At 40.5% G+C, this 21,885-nt stretch overlaps 1 protein-coding gene across 4 annotated transcripts in view; it reads left to right on the top strand.

Annotated features, from left to right (window-relative positions):
• The window catches only part of CLCN4 (chloride voltage-gated channel 4), a 47,647-nt gene extending 25,968 nt beyond the window's left edge, over nucleotides 1-21,679 (top strand). For 3 of the 4 annotated variants that reach the window (XM_052773966.1, XM_052773967.1, XM_052773968.1), the window contains 8 exons: nucleotides 2,588-2,710; nucleotides 4,304-4,510; nucleotides 4,603-4,683; nucleotides 5,207-5,752; nucleotides 8,060-8,246; nucleotides 10,705-11,103; nucleotides 15,622-15,838; nucleotides 17,371-21,679. In XM_052773966.1, coding sequence (XP_052629926.1) covers nucleotides 2,588-2,710; nucleotides 4,304-4,510; nucleotides 4,603-4,683; nucleotides 5,207-5,752; nucleotides 8,060-8,246; nucleotides 10,705-11,103; nucleotides 15,622-15,838; nucleotides 17,371-17,461 — 1,851 coding nt within the window. In that variant the 3' untranslated portion in view covers nucleotides 17,462-21,679. The remainder of the gene's footprint in view (nucleotides 1-2,587; nucleotides 2,711-4,303; nucleotides 4,511-4,602; nucleotides 4,684-5,206; nucleotides 5,753-8,059; nucleotides 8,247-10,704; nucleotides 11,104-15,621; nucleotides 15,839-17,370) is intronic. The other variant, XR_008233012.1, reaches the window with a different exon arrangement.
• The last annotated feature ends 206 nt before the right edge of the window (nucleotides 21,680-21,885 follow it).

The raw sequence follows: 21,885 nt of genomic DNA, 5'->3' as shown, positions 1-21,885 counted from the left end.
CAGGGCTTCTGGATCTCCTGTCATGAAGCTGAGACCTGCAAGACAAGGAAGTCCTTCTATACCTGGAACCCACTTCCCAATTTTGCAGCCTTGAATCTGTCAGTCTTGAGGGCCTTGAGGAGACACGTTGCTGTAGCATCCACAGGAGGGAGTCTGCAAGCTGTGAGATCCCCAGTCGAGTCAGAATAGAGCTCTGGGGCTGCGGAGAAAACAAGCATTGGATGGTATCCTGAGGGATGTGGTTTATTTCAGTATTCTGAGTTTGTGAGGGTTGTTTTCAATTGTGTTCCATTTGTACCTAAACTGGACTGACACCAGATCTGAAATACTGCTCCGTCTTGCAAAGTAAAAGACAAAATTTTGCTCAGTTCCTCTACTTGCTTCATTACTATTGCTGCCAGGGTGAGTCCTTCGAGCTGCTAGTGGAAAAGGTCTTAGCAGGATCATCTCTGCTGATGAGCTTTTTTGGTCTCCAGTTCCAGTACACATGCTTAAGACTTCTACTGATTGAGGGCCTTAGTAATCGTAATGCCACGTAATGAATGAGAAATGAGCTATTTGCTATACTGAGTTACTACTACTTCACTTCCCAAAGGTTTTCTTATTATTAATCATTAGAAACTGCTGCAATTGGACCTGCAGAATGCCAGATATCTGGAAAATGTAACAATGAGAGTTGTCCCAAGGGATAAGACTGAACTGGCCATATAGACTCCTGTGGGGTCCTGCCACAGGGCTGTAGCTGTATGTGTGATTGCAGTAACGAGCTGACATAGTTTTCATATGACTTTTGAGATGCGAAAGAAGTAAAAAGAAACAAAGTTAATTTGACTCCAGTGAATATAGAAGCAAAACTACAGCTTTCGCTCAACACTGTAGGGCCAAACTGTTGTAATGGCATTGGTCTTCTTTGGAGTTACTCCAGGTTCGCACTGACAGGAGAATTTTGCCCTGGGGCAACATATCCAGAGTTTTCTCTAGAGGAAGAGTGAATATTGTCATAGCTGTTTGTAATTGAAAGCACTAGGAGAACACATGCATGAGACTGTCTTCAGCTGTAGCAACAAAGATCCATGGTTACTACGGATGGATGTCAATCACTGTAAGTGTGGGATCCATGACTGGATCAGGGCATTGGGCCGTGGCATCGTATTGCTCTTCTGCTGTTATCAGCAAAGCCAGCTGCTAACTTCAGCAAGCACAAGAGGACCTTAACAAATTGCCCTTCTTCCAAATATATCCAAAAGGATAAGGGCAGTGGTTCCCTTACTGTCTTCTCAATTGGACAGAGACCTGGAAAATGAGGCTAGCAAGCATCCGTGCTGTTAAAGGTTGATTCCTCGCAGGCTTGGATACAGGGAGACTTCTCAGCTCTAGGCGTTTTATGACTGAGAACTGGGCTTGGCCAGCTCTGTTAACTGAAGACACGATACAACTGGTTCATGCCTGTTTTCCTACTTGATTTATCATAATGTTGATATCCAGACTGCTGTCCTGCAGAGCAAAGAGGGGGGCCCTGATGTTCTTGAGCAGCTGGGATTGCATCCGGTAGGAAGAGTTCACTTAGAGGTGAACGATTCATACCAATTCATGCACGGAGGTTCATCTTGTTTCTTATTCTGTAGTGTCATGTTGCTAGAGGAGATTGTTTGAAGGCTTAAGCTCCTCGTATCAATTCGATGCCTCTGACTAGATTCTCTTTTGTCTGTGTAGGTGGGGTTTTTTAAATTAATCTAAAAAATTATGCTTGTGAAGAGGGAGAGGTATTCTAAGGCAGATTTTAACAACAGTTTTGACCTGACCATTGGAGACAGGTAGAAAGCTTGAAGGTTGCTACTGACTATGCTTTCACTATGGCACTGCACAGTCAACCATTGCTAATGATCATTAGCATTTCCATTCTGTCAGTAAAGTAAAGCTATTCAGTTTGAAGATAGGTTTTATTATTGACTGGAATGCTTTTAAAATATCAGGGCAAAAATGACTGAGAAGTGTCTGAGTGGGATCTGCCAAGCTATTGTGTTTTTCAAGTGGTTTTCAACCCTATCATATAGATAGCGTCATATAGAAGGAAAGGGTTTATTTATGGTTTTACCCTTCCCGTTTGTGAACTGAACTGGCTACTGATATACACAGGGATGTCGTTTGAAAAGATCAGCATCTGCATGGAGAGCTGACCTTTGAATACCAGCCCTCAGAAGAAGATGTATCAGGGTCTTATCTACTGTCACCTGCCATGGGTGCTTTTTTATCACCAATTACTTTTGCCCTTCAGACAGATTTGTTTGTTTTGGAACTTTTTGTGGTTGGCTTAAATTTTTAGTGCTTGAAAGATGCTCTGTTTAAGGTGTTTGGGTCCCTTGCAAACAGACCGTATGACTGGGCTAGGTATGTATTAGTATGCTGCTTCTTTCCATGAGTAATAAAATTGTTGGAGTATATCAAGTCGTTTGTCCTTCCTGAGGAAAAGCAGCAGCTAGCATGTAAATGAAAAGATCAGGCTCCATGCCATCATGATACCATGTAGAAGCGTGAGATTTACCAACCTGCATTTATCTAACAATGTTTGTTACTGTTATTTTTCTAGGGTGCAAGTGCTTACATTCTAAACTATTTTCTATACATTATGTGGGCTCTATGTTTTGCTTTCCTGGCAGTCTCCCTGGTCAGAGTGTTTGCTCCCTATGCCTGTGGCTCTGGAATCCCGGAGGTGAGTTTCTCTTTGTGGATGAATATCCAAATACTAAACCAAACAAATACATGATAATTTGCCTCCTTTTCCCATTCCAGGACTGTACTATGAGATAGCATAGGAATAAGAAGATTGACTTTCCATCTCACCTGCCTTAATTCCTTTGCCTGACATGCCTTCATGGTGCCCATCTAAATTTTTCGTAGTAGAAAATGTTCAAATGCCACTGTGACAGGTTAATGTACATATGTCTTCACTGCCAGAGCTTGAATTAAAAATCAACGGCTCCCAGTCATCACTTTGTGGACTCCCAACTTTTTGTGGCTGAGAGGCATACTCACTGGAAGGTTATATAGAATTTCCTTGGATGAAATTACTTGGGCCAGTTACAAAACCAGTCATTTTCTAGGCTGGGCTTTAAATAAAACCAAAATAAAATGAAGAGGGAAGGCTACAAAGCTAAGGTTTCCTAAGCTACTGAAGATGTGAGATGCCCATCATTTGGGATGCCTGAAATGTGTCTGGCGTCCATCTTCTGCAGATTGTGTCCGTGTACGCAATGTCATGCTGGCATGGCAGTACTATGACAGCCAAAATCTCTACTTGGTTTTCAATATTTTCCATATTGATCCTCAGTCCATATTTAAGCTGTTAAAATGAGAAACTCTATAATTCAAGCAGCAAAGCTACTCAAAATTTTTGAAATCAGGGCAGTGTTTTGTTAAAAGTGCTATAGAACCAGTGGGATTATTAGGAATCTGTCAGACAGAATCAACAGCCCAAATTTTAGAAATCTTGGTATACTTCTTTTCTTCATCTCTAGGAGAAGCATCCAAATGTTTCACAGCCAATTAGGAAAAAAAAACCAAAACCACAAAGAATTTGAAATATTTAAATAATTTTTATGTTTCATAGTAGTCACGCGTGTGTGTGTTACATGTTTGATATATCTGTAAGTATTTCTAAATTGTTTTCATAATTAACTGTAAATCTAGTTTCCAAGTGGTAAATCTCTTATGTGAGGTGATGCTCAGCTCCAGCCCATTTCCAGGGCTGAAGTCCAAACCCAAATCCCACCCTGCAGCCTGTGTGTCATGCACATGCATTGTGCTCTATTCTAGCTACTCACGTGCAAAATTAAGAGGAAATGTGTAAAAATAAGATCTCTTGGACTTTCTCATTTCAGAATACTTGCATGCTTTTATGGCATGGCCATTCCAAATATTTAGAACTTTTTTTTCTTGTTTTAACTGGGAAAAGTCTGTGGTTGTTTATTTGCTTTTTTTCTTCTTTGTTAAAGTTAAGTCTAGTTTAACTCTGATCCTGTAAGCCAAGGAGATATGTAAGAGTTTCGTATTTCTATTGAACTCTGTGAGACTCCTTACTGACGCAGGGGATCACCCATAAAAACAGTAAAAGTGTGGTCTGCTTAACCCCTGCTCAGATATTGCTGTGGGAAAGTTGCCCTACCTATGGTTTCTTTCTCTCCATCACTGTCTCTTTTCAAGCAGTCTGCAATTTTTTTAACTCCGCTGGATTTTTAACTCCATTTGCAAGTTCAGAGTAGAAAAGGTTTCTTCAGCTCTTCAACATGTTCTTCCTGCTTTCCAGATAAAAACCATCTTGAGTGGGTTCATTATTAGGGGCTACCTGGGAAAGTGGACACTTTTAATCAAAACAGTCACCTTGGTTCTGGTGGTATCTTCAGGCCTCAGCCTTGGGAAAGAGGGGCCGTTAGTCCACGTGGCCTGTTGCTGCGGAAACTTCTTCAGCAGCCTTTTCTCAAAGTACAGCAAGAATGAAGGAAAGAGAAGAGAGGTGAGGCTGGCTCACATCATCTCTAATTTCCCTGTCCGGATACTCAGTGTTTCAAGGGACTCATGCCTTGTACGTAAATATTTGCTTTGTAGGTGCTTTCAGCTGCAGCTGCCGCAGGAGTTTCTGTTGCCTTTGGGGCTCCAATTGGAGGCGTGCTTTTTAGTCTGGAAGAGGTGAGACCTGGCAGTTCATTTACTTCAATAAATATCTTTTCATGTGATACCCTTTTCTAAGATTCCTCTTTATTTTTCAAATATTTATATGCTTGTTTTTCTTCTAAAGCAAAAATAGTCTTTGATTTCAAGTAATAAGAAATAACCACATATTTTAGCCTCATTTGAGTAGGAGACGAGCACTGGCTTTCTGGAAACAAATGAAATTATTCAATCTGGAAGTGTATCCCTGTGCTGAGGTTTCTCCAGCTTGCTGCCGCATGGGCCGAGCTGTCAAGCATCCGTCTTATCATCTCTAGCTAGGAATTTTGGATTTAGATTTACCATTTTTTAACTGGTTGCTGCTCCCTATCTGAAAATGCCTTTTCTGATACCTTTGTGAACGCGTTCTGGCTGTGGTAAGGACTAGCGCTCCCAGTAAAATCAGATGTAGAGTCAGAGATGAAACACACAGCGATGGCAATTAAAGCAAACACCCTCTGTCACATGCGGTGAAGTGTTTACGGTCTCTGCTTTGTTTTAGGTCAGCTACTACTTTCCTCTGAAAACCCTCTGGAGGTCATTTTTTGCTGCTCTCGTGGCTGCCTTCACGCTGAGGTCCATCAATCCTTTTGGAAACAGCCGGCTGGTCCTGTTCTATGTGGAGTACCACACCCCCTGGTACATGGCCGAGCTCTTCCCCTTCATCCTGCTCGGCGTCTTCGGCGGCCTCTGGGGGACCCTCTTTATCCGATGCAACATTGCCTGGTGCAGGAGGCGAAAAACCACCAGACTTGGGAAATACCCAGTCCTGGAGGTCATAGTGATAACAGCTATCACTGCCATCATCGCCTACCCCAACCCCTACACCCGGAGGAGCACCAGCGAGCTGATCTCGGAGCTCTTCAACGACTGTGGTGCCCTGGAGTCCTCGCAGCTCTGCGACTATATCAATGACCCAAACATGACCCGGCCGGTGGACGACATTCCCGACAGACCTGCCGGCCCCGGAGTCTACACTGCCATGTGGCAGCTGGCCTTGGCTTTGGTGTTTAAAATTGTCATCACGATATTCACTTTTGGCATGAAGGTAAATCGGGGACAAGCGCAGAAGCTGTCGCAAGCACAAGGCGCAGATGGGTTGCCGTCAGCAGATGTGGTCTATCTGGCAGGGCTTGTGTGTCTCTGACCTACACCCAGCCATGCAGGTGTGGTTGAGATGCTTGATGGTTCACCTGCCCTCCAGCGCCTTGCTCTGTGGGCCCCTGTCACAGCAGAGGGATGAGCCCTGCTCTTCCACCTTCTAGTCATCTGCAGTTTTATTAAGTGAAAAAGAAATCCGGGTGGGAATTTATATCCACTGTTGCCAATAAGCAAATTCAAGGTGATTGCCACTGCAGCTGTCTTTCAGCTCTCTCAGGGATATGGACTATTTACGTTGTTGTTTGTCTTGTTGGATTAATGTCTTAATGTGCCTCAAGGTAGCTATGCTCAGGGAAGTAGTGGCTTTAAATTTACTGATTTACACATTTAAAACCTCACAAAAATACAAAAGCAGCTGAAAAGTTCTATTTTTGAATCTTTTTAAGCACTGTCGCTTGGAAAAAAAGAGGGAATGAGTGGGAAGACTGACGGATGTATGATTTGATTATTCTAGATTTGCAACTTTTTCCTTCCACTCCTCCCCCCCATAAATGGGTGATGAAAGGTCCAAGAACAATTTATCCAAGCTTTCAATATATACAAAGCTGTTTGTGGTGAGTTTTATGTATCTGATTGCTAGAGCCCATATAAAACACATATCTGTCTGTCTACAGCTCCCATTATCTGAGCATTTAGTTCTGGATCTGATTGCAGCAGATGATGGGAAGTTTTTCTGAGTTATACGCTATATTTTATACCACACTCAAAGCTAAAGGATCTCACCTTTCTCTTAAACACTGGGCTTGAACTGAGGATCCATCTTTTAGAAGGTCTTTTACCCAAATTATAGTAGGAATTTGTTGGAGTTTTGCTTTTCTTTCGTGTTTTCTCCATCTGATGACAAGAACTACTGAATGGTAGAAGGTCACTCAGGACCAATGACTGAGTCCTGCTCCCTGAGCAGGGAGAACAAGTGGGAGTTTCAGAGCACTTGGGTGTTGCAGGTGTAATAATTCTGGAGGAGGACTTGAGATGCCCTTCACTGCAGAAACTGATTTATGGCTGGCAGATAGTTGTTATGCTTGTTCGTTTCTTTAAAAACTTCTAAGTTTGGTTCTTTGTTTGATGTGTGGTTCTTTATTTATTCTATATATTTAAAATTTGTTACAAGCAATTGGCAGTTTCAACTATTCAGTAAAAGAACAGGCAACATAGCTTTACAGACCAAATCTAGAAGACTCAATCCGACTGTATCAGCAAAATTAACACTATATGGTGGGGGAGATAGAGCCTGCTGTCATCAGCCTTAATGCCTCTGGGCTATGCTGAGGTCATTAGTTTAGTTCTCTAGGAAGCTCAAGGTGTATTTTCAGAATTAAAAAGATATAACAGCCTTTCCTCTCTAAAAACAACAAAAACTCCATGGAAGCCCTTGCCACAGATAGGAGTTGTTTTCTCCACCAGGAAATTTCTCTCCAACTTGCAAGTGCACTTGACATCTAAGAGGAAATGCACTTAGCCAAGGCAAAGCGAGTTTTCATTTTCTTTTCTTTTTCTTTTTTTCTCCTTCTCATTTCAGTACTGTTCTTAATGATTTGTAACTTGTCTGTGTAGCAGGCAACAAGGTAATGATTTGTAGATCTTCCTGGAGAATATATAGTGAACTGAGATAAAGAAATAGCTTCCTCGGAGCAGTCAGCCTCCTTCCTCTGAATTTTTATTCTGTATTTGACATTTAATTTAAAATCTGCTCTGATTTAGCCTGAAAGAGTAGTAATAAAACTATAAAGTACTCCATGTGATAGAGGGTGAAATCAAGATGTTATTTTCAGTTAAGCTTATTCTCAAGCCCATGACAGAACCATCAGCAACTCCTGATTTCCTGCTGAGAAAGCAATAAAGGCAAAACCAGGAGCATCTTGACTTTAAAAGCAGACTATTATTCAGAAACACCATTTATCTATCAAATTCAGTGTGATGCAGCAGGTAGGATTCAAAATTACTTTTAAAAAATGCATTAACGTTTTCTAAAGCTATTGATAAACATGTAACCACACAAACTCAGTCACTGCAGAAACCTGTCTCAGACCACAGGGAACATCATTGCTGTAGGCTGCCATAAGGCTATGGCCTTCTAGGCTAGCATTTAATAAGGAAGCTGGGTTCTCTTACCACTAATAATAAATTGTTTGATCAATAAGTTCATTACTAGTCATTTTTGTCAAGGTGCTCATGTGTCTATGTTTTATTCAAGATCCCTTCAGGTCTCTTCATTCCCAGCATGGCTGTTGGAGCCATGGCTGGCAGGATGGTTGGGATCGGAGTAGAGCAGCTGGCATATCACCATCATGACTGGATCATCTTCAGGAACTGGTGCAGACCTGGGGCAGACTGCGTCACACCGGGACTTTACGCTATGGTGGGAGCAGCAGCTTGCTTGGGTACAGTACCTGCTGATCATTGGTTCGTGCATGAATAACACTGATGTTTGGGGACCTACAAATTGTTTATGAGGGTTTTGTGTTTGTGTTGGGTGCTATGCTGGCATTTCTGGATGTAATAGAGGTTGAAATCAATGATGTGATGGGCTAAAGCATGGGCAGCTTCCTCTAATGGTCTCTCCAGGTAGGCAACAACAGAGGCTTGCAGTCACCAATGCCTACTCCTTGTAATCTGCCAAAAAGCACACAGAGGGCAAGAAAAAATTAAAGTTAGGCTACAGGTTTCCAAGAAGGAAAACAACAGTGGTTTTGCTAGTTTTTTCTTTCCTTTTTATGTAGTGAAATCCACTGTAGCTGGACTAAAGCTACTTCCTTGTTTAGACTGTGCTCACTCTCAGTGCAGGGAACAAACGTCCCAGTTCTGGCCAAATTTTAAGTGACACAGAGGTAAAAATTCTGGGTCTTATTTTGGCTGTGTGTCACACTATGGTCAACTGGGCTGTATTTTGGTTTTTGTTTTGACCATAGGCCAATATCTGATTGCATTCAATGAATAGGTTTTATTGGATGTAACAGGAATGATCTGTTAACTATTAAAGCAAGATCATTGAATAATACCTCACATATCAAATTTCTAGTCATAGATGCAACAGGAATGTTACAAACATACCATGTGAACACGTTTTTCCCTGATCATGTCTTTCCCCTTCCATACTTGTACGTTCTACCTCCTTTTGTTGTTGATACCGTCACCAGATGATGAAATAATAGTGGGGAGGCATAACACATGCTTAATGTAATTGGGTAGATTTGAAATGAAAGATGTACTCAGGGAAGGGCTGGAAAAGTTTCAGTTTGGAGTCTCACGTTAGAAAAGCAGGATCATTTGTGTGATCAGTTATAGAGGAAGGAAGGGTGGGATTTACTTGTCTAAATTTAATGTCTGTAATGTAGACATTGACATCTGAGCTAGCTGCATTGATACCCTTCACAGTCAAAATAGAAAAATGAGATACTGGACAAATCAGTCTTACCTGGCAACAGACCTCTAAAACCTGGCAAATGGACAGATGAATTTGGCCTCAAAAGTGCCTGTTTTTCTCCAGAGATTATAAAGGCAGTCTGGATCACCCCTTTGGATGTGAACACCTACATCAGTGTAGACATATTAAAATAGCTATGAGGAATCTTATAGTCAAAAAGAGTAAAGCGCTTCCTCTTGCCCATAAATGATCTTAATGTTCATAAAAGAAACGATTCAGAAAAATTTTGCTCTGATATTCCAGTTGATCTGCTAGTCAGCAATCACTTCCTCTTTTAAAAGGTCCAAATCAAGGTGCAGTGATTTTAATAGTATGGTGAGACATACAGCAGAATGGTCACTGCTCATTCTTAAGTCCAAGACCTGTCTTGCTTAGAGTAAGGTACAGAGTAAGTATTAAAGGATCCTTACTCTGGTATCTGCTCTCAGCTTTTCAGAGTCAGAAGTTTAAGGCATTCCTCAGATGAAAGTCATATCCGGATCATCGTGTTAAATAATCAACAATTTAATTTTCCTGTATGCTGCTAGATTAAAAGCATCTTTTAATGACCTGTTTCTGATTTCTCTCATCTAAAATGGTGCTGTATTTTGAGGCCTAAAAATAGCAGATTTATTACATTTACCTTTTGAACAGAGGCAAAGAAATGTTACCTAATAATTCAGTGATACATACACACTTGTCTGCAGTTATATGATTATTTTTATCCTTTAATGTAAACTGAAGGAGTAAGGACCTTGCTTATGAAATTAATACAGAAAGACTAGATTGAAAAATACAGCTACAACCCTGTCGACGGCTGCATGCCTGGATGGCCTCAAACCAAGTTGTATACAGTTCAAACTGTATGTTATACTGATATCAAAAGTTAGGGTTTAAGCTGTAACATAGCTCTTGCAGCGGCTCTAAACTATCCTCACATAGGATTTTGTAACCGTGCTGTGCCCAAAGATAATGCTTAGCTTTCTCTTCAGTATGAATGCGCTAGGTAAACCAACGTGAAGGCCAGCTTGCAGTGCTCCTACCTGCCCCGGCCATGGTACTTAGCTGATTCTTGGAGTTGTTTTAGAGGGCTAATGGCAGGATTCAGTTTTAGTTTCTCAAGCATCCAGTATAGCTGATTTTTTGGCATGCTTTCTGGTTTGATAGCTCAGTCTTTTAGCATTCATTATTTGCTTTTCAATGTTAGCATCTTTGGCTTGAGCAAGTTCACTCAATCTTTTTGATAAAAATTGCAGTAGATGAAAAATCTCTTTCTTCAATGAAATAAGCCCCCAGATACCTCACAAAGTATAAGGGCAAAGTACTCAGCATGAATAATCTCATGCCTTTTTGAGTTTAAGACTCAAAAATATAAATGAGTTGTTTAGTACGTATACTTCAAGAGCACTGAGGGAAACTGCTTTCCTTGTTGGCAGGTGGTGTTACCCGAATGACAGTCTCTCTGGTGGTGATTATGTTTGAGCTAACTGGAGGCCTGGAGTACATCGTACCTCTTATGGCTGCAGCTGTCACAAGCAAGTGGGTGGCAGATGCCTTTGGGAAAGAAGGGATCTATGAAGCTCACATTCATCTGAACGGCTACCCGTTTCTGGATGTGAAGGATGAATTCACCCACCGAACCCTGGCAACTGACGTCATGAGACCAAGGCGTGGTGAAGCTCCTCTCTCTGTTCTAACGCAGGACAGCATGACGGTGGAGGATGTCGAGACACTAATCAAGGAGACTGACTACAACGGCTTTCCAGTAGTGGTTTCGAAAGACTCGGAGAGACTTATTGGATTTGCGCAGAGACGAGAGCTGATTCTTGCAATAAGTGAGTAGAGTATCAGTGTACATACAAGTTTGATTTTGATAGGGTAGGATGATACCAGTGTTATTCCCCTTGAAGAATGGATAAATAAGAACCGAACCTAACTTTTTCTTCAAGTCTGGCTTTTACTAGTTGCTAGGACGCATAGCTGGAAGCTTTTCTATTGCAACATACCACCTGGTAGACTTCTGTGGGCTTAATTTTGCCATCACTCACAACAGTACAATATGATTCTGCTAAAGACAACAGAGATAAACCTGACTCGTGGCCACAATTTTTGTCAGAACCAGACGAAAAGCCACTGCAGCGCTGAGCTTTCTGCAGTCTCCATGGGCTGCCGTCAGCAGCTGGGGCAGTCGTGAACCTTTGTCACCCTGTGACAAAGTACAAGTCCCTGTGCTTCTTTCTGTTGCACTGTCTTGATTTTTCTCACACTCAGGCCTTTTGCGGTAGGGGTGGAAAGCTTTTAGGTGGAGGATGTTGTTTGGTAAAGATGGCTGAGTTTTGTCAAGCATCCAGTGGATAGCCGGCTGGTTACCTGAGAGCCCGATCCAGGTCATTACAGGCTTTGACCCAGCAGGTCCTTTCCCGGTTGGCCTCATGGCTGGGTGAGGGTTGAAAAGACAGGTATATTGGATGAAAGCAAGTGTTTCCACCTTCCCAGGGTGTCCAGAGCTGCAGAGGTCTGCAAGCATGGCAAATCAACCCCACAGCCTGCTCCCAATTCTGGCAGTCCTGAGGTGTTAAGGGCCAGCTGGGGAGGCAGGCAGGCTGCTGGCTGGGCATGGTTGCCTTATAATTTGCAGGGAAGTAAAATGCCTGGCATATCCAAACCTCCTTGACATGGAATTATTCCTCTCTGCGTGGGCCTGTTTCATCCCTCCACTTCAGGCACCTTTAAAAAGCTGTTATCTCAGATGGAAACTTCTGTATTCTTCAGGAAAGAAAATCCATAAACGGAAAATCAGGGCTATTTTAGAGGGCCACTTTCCTGCTCACTTCTCACAAAACTAAAATAAAATTTGAAATGACAGTGCTCTTTGAAGCACATTTTTTTAAATGCATATTTATTTTTGTCTCCTGCATGTAAAAAGACTCAGTCTAAGTGATTAGGCATAAAATTTATATTCATTTATTTAAGGACACTCAGCTGTTACATGATTCTCTTCATCCCATAGCAGAAAGTCATCAATGCTGCATCAATACCACATGCAGAATAAGAAAAGAAATGAGACCCCAGTTTTCTCCCCTTAAAATGTAGTGCAGAATTCAGTTAGAAATTATTTTCTAATTTTTTCCCTTCTGTGGTGTAAGTCGTCATTTCAGTTAGAGAAAAAAGTTTATGAACTGAATTTCTTTTGCATTTAGTTATACCACTAATTTCTCAAAACTTAGGAAAACAGAACAGGCCTTACTGCCAGTTCTACAGCTCCTCTAATTGTACAATTGTAATTTAACTTCCAAGGAGTGTGGGAATCTAACTTTTTCATTAAAAGCCCACTATCACTGGTTGCTCCTTCCTCCCTCCTCCAAAAACGAGAGAAAAAAAGTCTCCATGAAGTTATAATTCTCTGTGTACCAATATCAGTATAAGAGGATTTTAAAGACACCACGATGAAGCCCAAGGCTGCTAGCTGCAATACCCCCTTCAAACAACTGATTTTCTAAGAGGGCTAATCTTCCTTTGGTTGTAACAAAAGATGCCTTGTATGGCCAAGCTAGGAAAGTAAATACGTGTCTTAAGTTTCACCAAATGTGTAAATGCCAAGAGCTGATACCGTTTATAAAATAGTTTGTATTTTATCCTGCTTTTGCTAATGATTTTCAAGTATCTTGTGCATTCTCCTGTGAGAAGTGAAAAAAACTTAATTAGATGTATTTAGCCTACCCTGTGTCTGGCTTTTACACTGTCCATGCCATGTCGTGGCTGTAACATTGTCCGCCATCCTAACTTCATAGCCTTTTGCGTCTCCCTTGCAGGGAGGTATGTCAGTGGGAAAATTGCATGGAGTGAAGATGCACAGCCCTCACTATAAAAGCAGAAAGATCAGATGCTGTCTGAAGCAAGTCGGAGAATTTTGAGGAACTGAGTCTTTTGATTCAGGTCATAAACGGCAACATGGCTGAACAGGCTTGCTAGAAGTTGTGTGGAATACCTGTTCACACACAGCTCTGTGCCTCGTGAGTTACCCCTACATCATTTCTTTCTCACTAAGTGGAGCACTAAGCACGCTCTAATGCATCCTGTCCCTGTGAAGTGAATGGCAATGCCACTTCCAATTGCTCAGAAGCACCTTCAGGATTGCATCCTTCCACTGATCCTTGTTGAGCAGGTAGGGAGGTCAGGTAGGCAGAGTCACCATCTGGGAATAGGTGTCTACACTTTAGATGGCACCTACCTTACAGTCTTACGGAGGGGAGTAGTTGACCTGTAAAGCTCTTCTTAAATTTGGCCAGTTTGGGAGGCATCATACAAAAGGCAGAGTCTTGGAGACAAGCCAGGTGGCCTGTATAATGTACTTTTCCCAACGTGGAGTTGAGAGCACAACATAGTTAATATAGGCTGTGAACTGTAAACTTCTGAATATGAGAGGCCCTTTCACATTTGGGAGAACTAATTCACTCTCTAGCTATGACAAGAGCCTCCTGCATAGATTACTCTGTAAAACCAGACATTGTCATCCATTTGCTTTGCTCTTGCTGTTAAGTTATATCTGTTTTTCTTACCCACTGACTGCAAAAATGATCTGTTTTTCTGTTTTACCTTTACTCTGACTCCCCCATCCAGTGAGACTGCATACAAAGTACACCATTTTTCTGATGCCACTGAATTTGCTCAATAGTACTACATCATTCAAATTTCTCCAGAGAGATGTTTGACTTTGAAGAGTGAAGTCATGGCTTTGGCTAATCACTGTTGTCCAGGGTCATTGGTGCCTTGGGAACAGCAACGTGGTAGCTGAAATGCTTGGGCCTGTTGCTTTGGGTGCAGCTTCGGGAAGGAAATACCTAGCTGTCAAGGGTTTTTATCAAAGGGTGGGAGTTACCTTCAGTTTGATTAATGTTACCTCTTAGCACAGATCATATATCAAAGAACTATGCAGGCATATTCACACTTGAAATTAGATGTATGAATCAAAACAAGATGAGACAAAGTTAGCATCATTCCTATAAATTGCAATAGGGCTTGTAATATGTGGGGTGAGAAGGTTGAAAATCATATACTTTACTGATATTAGGTTTGAGCGAGCACTGCTCTAGTTCCAGAAATATTACAAGACAATCATCATTAAAGGGAAAAAAATGCAGCTGGAACATGTTGGAAACCATTACTATCTCCACATTACAAGTCACAGGAGCATGTTTCTGCACTTTGATTGATGGCAACAAGCTCCAAGAATATATACATACGCTTTGAATATGTCTGATTTGCTGTACCTCTCAAGAAAAGAAGCAACTTATATTAATCAAAGATAATAATTCTAACCATTTCCAAGAATTTATACAAAAAAGTAAAGAAAAAAAAAGAAGAAAGAGTTAAACCCTCAGAGCCAAACACATGATATGCTTGTTCTGGGGAGAGAGAAGTTGTCTATCATTTGGAAATCTGTCTCATATATTGTTCACACCCTGTAGTGTTGAGTAGAAATGAGGTAAACACTACAAAGAAAATAAGCTACTTCAATGCTAAGAATTCTTCTTTGAGCATACTTTAAAGTAAAAGGCTTATACGGATCACGTAAACTCCAGATGTAGCAGGAAGTTCACTTCATAGTTTGATCAAAGTATGAACGATAGCTTTTGAACTTTTGAAAGTGGTCAAGTATGTACTGTTGAGAAAAATGTATCAAACTCATTTACTGCTATATATTGTTCCTCCCTTTACTATTTTCCTTTAAATAGGATGCTATTTTTTTCTGCCATTTTAAAATCTAGATACGCAAACTCTATTTAAGGACTTAAGTGCAAAATCACAGAATTCACCCTGCATGCCAGAGAGGTACTGGATCCCTGGGATGTGAATTTGTCCTTCCCTAGCTTTGTGTTCATAAATCCATTCATCATGCCCAGATTTGCCCAACTCCACCGAGAAGCCTGGGAACAAACATACTGCTCCAAGCCAGCTGGGACCATACACAGCTGTTGACTCCACTCCTTCGGTCATATAATAGAAGTTTCTGTTGTGATTCTTACAATGGAGGAAATGACATATAATCATTTGAATTTGACAGAAATTGGATTAGTGATGTTTGTGAATGCAGTGAGCTGCGAATTTATTCAGAAAAGCATTATCCCAACCAAGCAAAAGTATGTGTTTGTAAAAATATCGGTTACATTCGCTTCAAGGGAACAATGTCTCAAGGAAATTCAAGTTTGCTCAATAACCCCACCTTCTGGGACCTCAGTACGTTAAAGACAAAAAGCAACTACTACCTTTGTTTTCCAAACAAGGATTTTTTTTTTTTTTTTTTTTTTGTTATCAAGCCTAACTCAGTCTACCTTGATCTTTCTGTTGTACAGAGAATGCAAGACAGCGTCAGGATGGGGTGGTGAGCAACTCCATTGTGTACTTCACTGAAGACCCCCCAGAACTGCCACCCAACAGTCCCCATCCACTGAAGCTGCGGCGTATTCTCAACCTGAGCCCTTTCACTGTCACTGACCACACGCCAATGGAGACCGTGGTAGATATTTTCCGGAAACTTGGACTCCGGCAGTGTCTTGTCACTCGCAGTGGGTGAGTAGATGCTGAGTCAAGCACGCCTAGAGAATCTCAGGAGATTTTCTTCAGCATTAACAAAACCACTGTGTTTCCTCTTTAAAGCCAAGTATAGACAGTAACTAATTAATCAGCACCTCTGAGACAGGCAAGTGAATATTTTGGGTTTGTCTCTTTTGTGAATGGAAGAATAAGGGAAGCGTGTCCAGTGTCTCTCCAGGGCAGCAAAAGAAATCAGACTCAGAACCAAAACAGCCCTTGCCAGGTGTCATGTTTCATTCTGTTCTCCCAAATCCTTGGTGTATTGTTATTTGGATAAGGTAAAGATAAATACCAAATAAACCATTCTGATTCCCACTATCGTTCAGTTTTTAACAGAGGCAGATCTGGCAAGTAGTACTGTTTGCAAAAGATGTTCCTGTTTCTAGACATCCAGCTAGATTAGATGCTTGTGAAGACTGTGATAAAGATGTCAGTGGAAGAAAATTAATCTGTTCAGCTTTCTTTGATGGAAAATGGAAAGGCATATAAACCAAAAGTCCACAAAAAGCAGCTGAAGAAGTGTGTGCAAACCTGAAATTAGAAGAGTAAAATGCTGCACCATGTGCACTAGAAATAACATCCTATAATTCCAATGGGATTTGAGCTATTTTGGGATCATTGCTCATTCCAGGTTCCTAGTGGTAAGAAGAAACTTTACAACAGGATAGCAAAATCAGAGCCATCATTTTCAAATGCAGAAGACTAAAATTTATTCTTCTGCAAAAAGCCTTCTTGTTATTCAAAAATACTGCATATCAGCTGTTACTGTCAATGCAGTGTCCTCAGCATTAAGAAAATAAGGACCATTATTGGGGCATAGATTTTAGGTGCTTGGATTTGGAAATTTTGATCCTGAGTTCTAGCACTTAGATGAAATGAAAGGCGGAAAAAATAAAACAATGATGTAGGTTCAAAATTCAGTGCCTTGTGGCCTTCAGGGACTGGAAATAAAAGCCCTTGAATACTGAGGGTTAGGAAATTTTTGACCCTTGGGGCCAGATATCCTGTAGGCCTCATCTTTCCTGACAGATATAATTCATTTAGGATCATATAAATGAGAAATTATCACTCAGAGTTGAAGGAATTATGCTCTTGGACAGTGAGAGTTTCAGAAAGTCCATGCTTTAGCTTAGTTCATGTATTAGTAAACCCCATGCCCTAGCTCAGCGCACTGGTGCCTTGGTTTTGTGCTGTTGGTCCTCTGCAGCCTGAGTCTAAAGAAACTCGTTACTTCGTTGTACAAAGTGCCAGTAGTTGTAGCTCCTCACTAAGTCATGTTCCCAACAAAAAGAGATAACAACACAAAGTATTTAACTTAATGATCATGGCTGGAGTAGTAAACATACACGAGATGAGAATGCTTTTTATGAAACATAATCGTTGAGGAATGGATGGGATGGACAGTGTTATACGGAAGCACTCACAAAATACTGCTGCAGCTGAACAGGAGAAAAAACTGTATGATATATGAGAAGAATGTTGACCTTTCCTTTCCTTTTCTCCTCTAGGAGGCTGCTGGGTATCATAACTAAAAAGGATGTATTAAGACATATGGCTCAAATGGCAAACCAAGACCCTGAATCTATCATGTTTAACTAGACTGGTAAAGGAAGAAGAAAGTAACCCCAAAGGAATCCCTTCTAGATTAACACAAAGGCTATGTTCAGTGTTTCATTTTGTTTAAAGAGAAAATGTAATATGTATGAGGAATGGCTCAATATGCCTCTGACAGAGGGAGTGGATGCAGGATGGCACTTATTTAATGAGGAAGGCAGTTTAGAAGCTCTGAGCAGCTGCAGACATCAAGCTGTGTTTCCTTAATGAGATTCCCAACAGCTCAATTGGAGTGTTGGTAGGTGTAAGTGATGTGGTGCTTAGAGACAAAGAGCCAGGAGCACCAGTGGGATGCATCAAGGCAGGTGTGAAGACTAGCAGACACTGTTTATGTATAAGCTGTTAACAGAGATAAAGATTTGTGTTCCAAACTAAAGAGTGTGTATGAGTAATGATGTCAGTTGTTTTTGTTATTGAAATCATGGCTATTTATTTGCTACTGAATTATACTATTTTCATGAGGGAAAAAATCATCATATTTTAAAATGAAAAATTTTGTCATCTTCATTTATTTTTGTAAAAGTTAAGTGAGTCAGGACTGGAGTTAAAGGAGCAAGAACACACTTCAGCTCACTTTAAAACATAGTGTCCCCTGCTCCCTGCTTTAGTCCTTTGAATTTTATACAGTTTAGGGTTTCTGTCAATCAGCTTCCCTTTATTAATGTTGAAATGTGACTTATTTGTAAGGATTTATTATGTCTCTATGCAATTTTGCATACAGGTACTGTAATATTTAGTATTATGTGGTTTGCTGTGACAACAGGAAAAAACATAGAAGCCCATGGAGGAATTTTCGAAGGCACTAAAGGGAGACTGGTATCCAGCTCTCATCGATATTAGTGACAAGAGATTGAATCCCTCACCTGTCTCCCCTTATGTACATCATCATTTTTCAAAAACTAATGAAGTTCTGCATTGATTCCTGATTCTCCATTTAGTTCCTTTTTGTCATTGCTATTTCTTGGCATTTGTCTGTACCTGCCAAGAGATTGCCGAAGTTAATTTAACAGTCCCAGACATTTATTCTGTAGCAGATCTACTCTTTATGCATCTGCCAGTCATAGGACTGTGGAATCCATCCCCACAACACTGTGGCTGGATAAGATCAAAGGGACTGAGAATGCAAACGATTGCAAAGCTTTAATTATTGATCTGTTTGCAGCAAGAACACAAGATTTAACAGCCCCCAGGACCTCCAAGCCACTCAGGTAAAAATGCTAAATTTTCCTAAACCCTTGTTCTGGTCTTGTGTGAGATGCACAGAGTCAACACTGTCTGTGTTAATATACTAGCACTTTAGTAGTGCTGCTGTCAGTAACAGAAGACCAAATTCTACTCTCAGTAACACATAATCCACACTGCCTAGTGTTGGATTTATAACTATAAGCTTGAAGATTGGAGAGAGGTTGCATCTTAACTTAGATGTCCTGAATCTCCTTCAGACCCTCTGAGAGTCTGGTCCCTTCATTTAGGCATCTAAGACCTCTGGTATTTCTGTTCAAATTCATACAGATACTGGTAGCTCAAGTCCATTGTGTCCAGTTGGTCTTCATGGACAGAGATGGAGGAGTCCTTTCATGCCAGAAGAGCCTGTTGCTTACTCCAGACAAAAGCCAGACTGTTGATCCAACTTGTAGGCAGTGCACATGATTATTGTGTCCGTGAACTGACACAACTAGCCAGGTGCACCCTCAGTTAGATGCCCAAAGTTACATGTCACAAATTCCTCCTCTTATCTCCAGTGACCCTGCTTCCTTCCGGCACGTGTCCCACTGCATTCACACAAAGTATGGCCAAAATTGTTTAAGTAAAAGAAACGGAAGTAAAGGGATCATTTTAATCTGCTAAGTACTCCATTTAACAATAGTGTTTGCAACAGACTGACATAAATATAGGTAGCTCTGGCCAAAGCCCATAAATATTTCAGTGTATACTTTTTGTTAACTGAACAGCTGCAGTACAATGTATTATTAAAGGGATATTGTTAAAACTATGTAAACTATAGAACTGAGCAACCCTTTCCTTCTGAAAACAGGAAATACAACATAATATTGTTGTTTCCTATGTTTTTCTGTGAAGCTGTCATCAGCCAAACTCATAAAAAACCAACCAAGTCAACAACCAAGCTCATAAACATTGGATTCCCTCATTTGGACAGAGATGCCATCATAAAATAAAATCAGTTCATTCCCACAACTAAATCCAAGTGGGGCTTAGTACAAATGTCAGTTTCTACTCAAAACTACTAGAATCTAAGGGATTTGGACTAAGTTAAGTACTTTTGAGGGCAACCATGTTCTGAAATTAAAATTGAAGGACTGTGTTCTACTTTTCACTTTTATAGCTTTTAATGTTAATACATACATGTTTGATTAACACTTTCTCCATCTTCCTTTATGTTTACCTAGGAAACAAGAGTGAGTACTCTTCCCACCTGAACACCTCTAAATATCTCTTTTGCTCAAAAGTCAAGAGCAATAAGTTGGGAAGTGAATCCATCTGCTATTTGAAGTCAAACTCAAGGCTTCTTGTATGTCAGGGAAAAGGAGAGGTCCAAAGCCTTCTCTGTTAAGTGAAGGAAATTCCAGTTCATGTTGCATTATAACATAGTCCATGACAGAGCTAACTCTGAAGAAGCATTCATAGTACTGAGGGCAATGTTTGCTAACAGGAATCAGGATGGTATATCAACACTGAAAAAAATTGTAATTTGCTGAGAAAAAGACACGGAGTCACCTAACTGAGGTTAAACTGGCCATGGATACAAACTCACTTGGGTTATCAGCTTAACTCAGTCTGTGGCTATGCATAGGCATAAACTTGCATGGCTAATTCCCATTAATACCTAGAGGCCTGATCCACTAAAACTAACAGTCAGCCCTGTAATAGCTTGTCAACTTGTCTTACTAGAGTACATATGAGGAGCCTTAAGGACTTAAGAACACGATCCATAAAACCAGCATGGTGGTTTGTAAGAAACAACAACAGAAGGAATTGAGATTTATGCACTTATTGCAGGTGCAGTTTGACCCTGGGCCTACTGCCAAAGCAGAAGGCAGATAAATGGGTGTTCAGCTTTTTTCTATCAAACACGTTCCTCTTTAGATGGAATGGTTTAAATATCTAAGGGGTCAAGGAAAAAAGGGTTGGATGTGTAACTGTACATGGGTGGTTGGACTGCTGCTCCTTGTTCCAATGTCTGTTCAAAATATGTTAAATGCCCTGAGAGCAGGGACTGATATCTAGCTCTCCAGAAATGGCATAGTCATAGCTACCTTCAGCTGCTTGGCATTATCAAGGCTGAGGTGATGCTAGAATGACAAGAAGGGTTTTGAAACTGGACAGACTTTGCTAATTAGAAAACTTAGCACTTCAGACACTCCCAGAGACGGTAATTGGCTGGAAGTCTTTCTCTTGAACTTCCTCCACACTACAGTCTTCATTGCTCTTGTAGTTTGAGTGGCTGAATGGGGAACACTCTTAATATAAATTAGTACCATGCTTTTCTCCAAAAATGCGATTCTGATGTAATGATTTAATGTATTTCCCCATAACAAGCCCATTATCAGTCACTGTTTTCCATCTGTATTCCCAAATATGTCTTGTCTCAGAAGTTACAGAATAGACTCCAACATAGATCTCAGCCTTAAGTATTTATTTGAATTTTTAGAGCTCAAGATAGTCACATAGCCTGATCAATCGGAGAGTTACGCAAATACTTTAGTATATAGTGCTCACTTTATGCAAGCTCAGTTCAATCCTTGTGTTCAAGCAGTTGGACTTTAAAGATGTCAAACTAAACAAGAACAAAAATCTTTGGATGATGCAAGTTCAGTATTGTACTTTGTTTTGCATGAACTGTGTTCAGTTACATTCAATTTCTGATGTGTACTTGAAACAATCTGTACCAGAAAGTTTATTATTAAAGTACAGAACATGGATGACATTAGCCAGACCCTTTGGCTGTCACAGTGATACTAATTATTAATTCTTATGCTTTGATGAAGCAGAAAAAGAATGTTTAAGAATTGCAGGAGACCCACTGATTCTGTGTTGGAAAGACACTATAATTATGAATATCGTTTTGTTTTGGTTTTGTTGTTTTTTTTTTTTAATTGTAGAAACCAGTATATATGTTGCACCTTATAAAAAACAATGTTTGGACTCTATTTTTTAAATAAAACTGACTTACAGTACTGGAAACATTTCTTGAACATCTTATTAATTGCAGAAGTATTTCACTTAATGTCTCTGTATGATTTTGATGTTTCCTTTTCCCACCTATAGGGATAACTCAAGCCTGCTGAATGATTTAGGATATCTAATTCAGTTATGGATTAGCTAATATTAAGTAAGGAGTTAGTAAAGTTCACGCAGTGGACTTCAAAGAATCAGCCTTGACTGTTGGC

This window comes from Harpia harpyja, chromosome 22, assembly GCF_026419915.1.
Source record: "Harpia harpyja isolate bHarHar1 chromosome 22, bHarHar1 primary haplotype, whole genome shotgun sequence".
In the NCBI taxonomy this organism is placed as follows: Eukaryota; Metazoa; Chordata; class Aves; order Accipitriformes; family Accipitridae; genus Harpia; species Harpia harpyja.
This window is presented reverse-complemented; position numbering and strand designations above follow the sequence as displayed.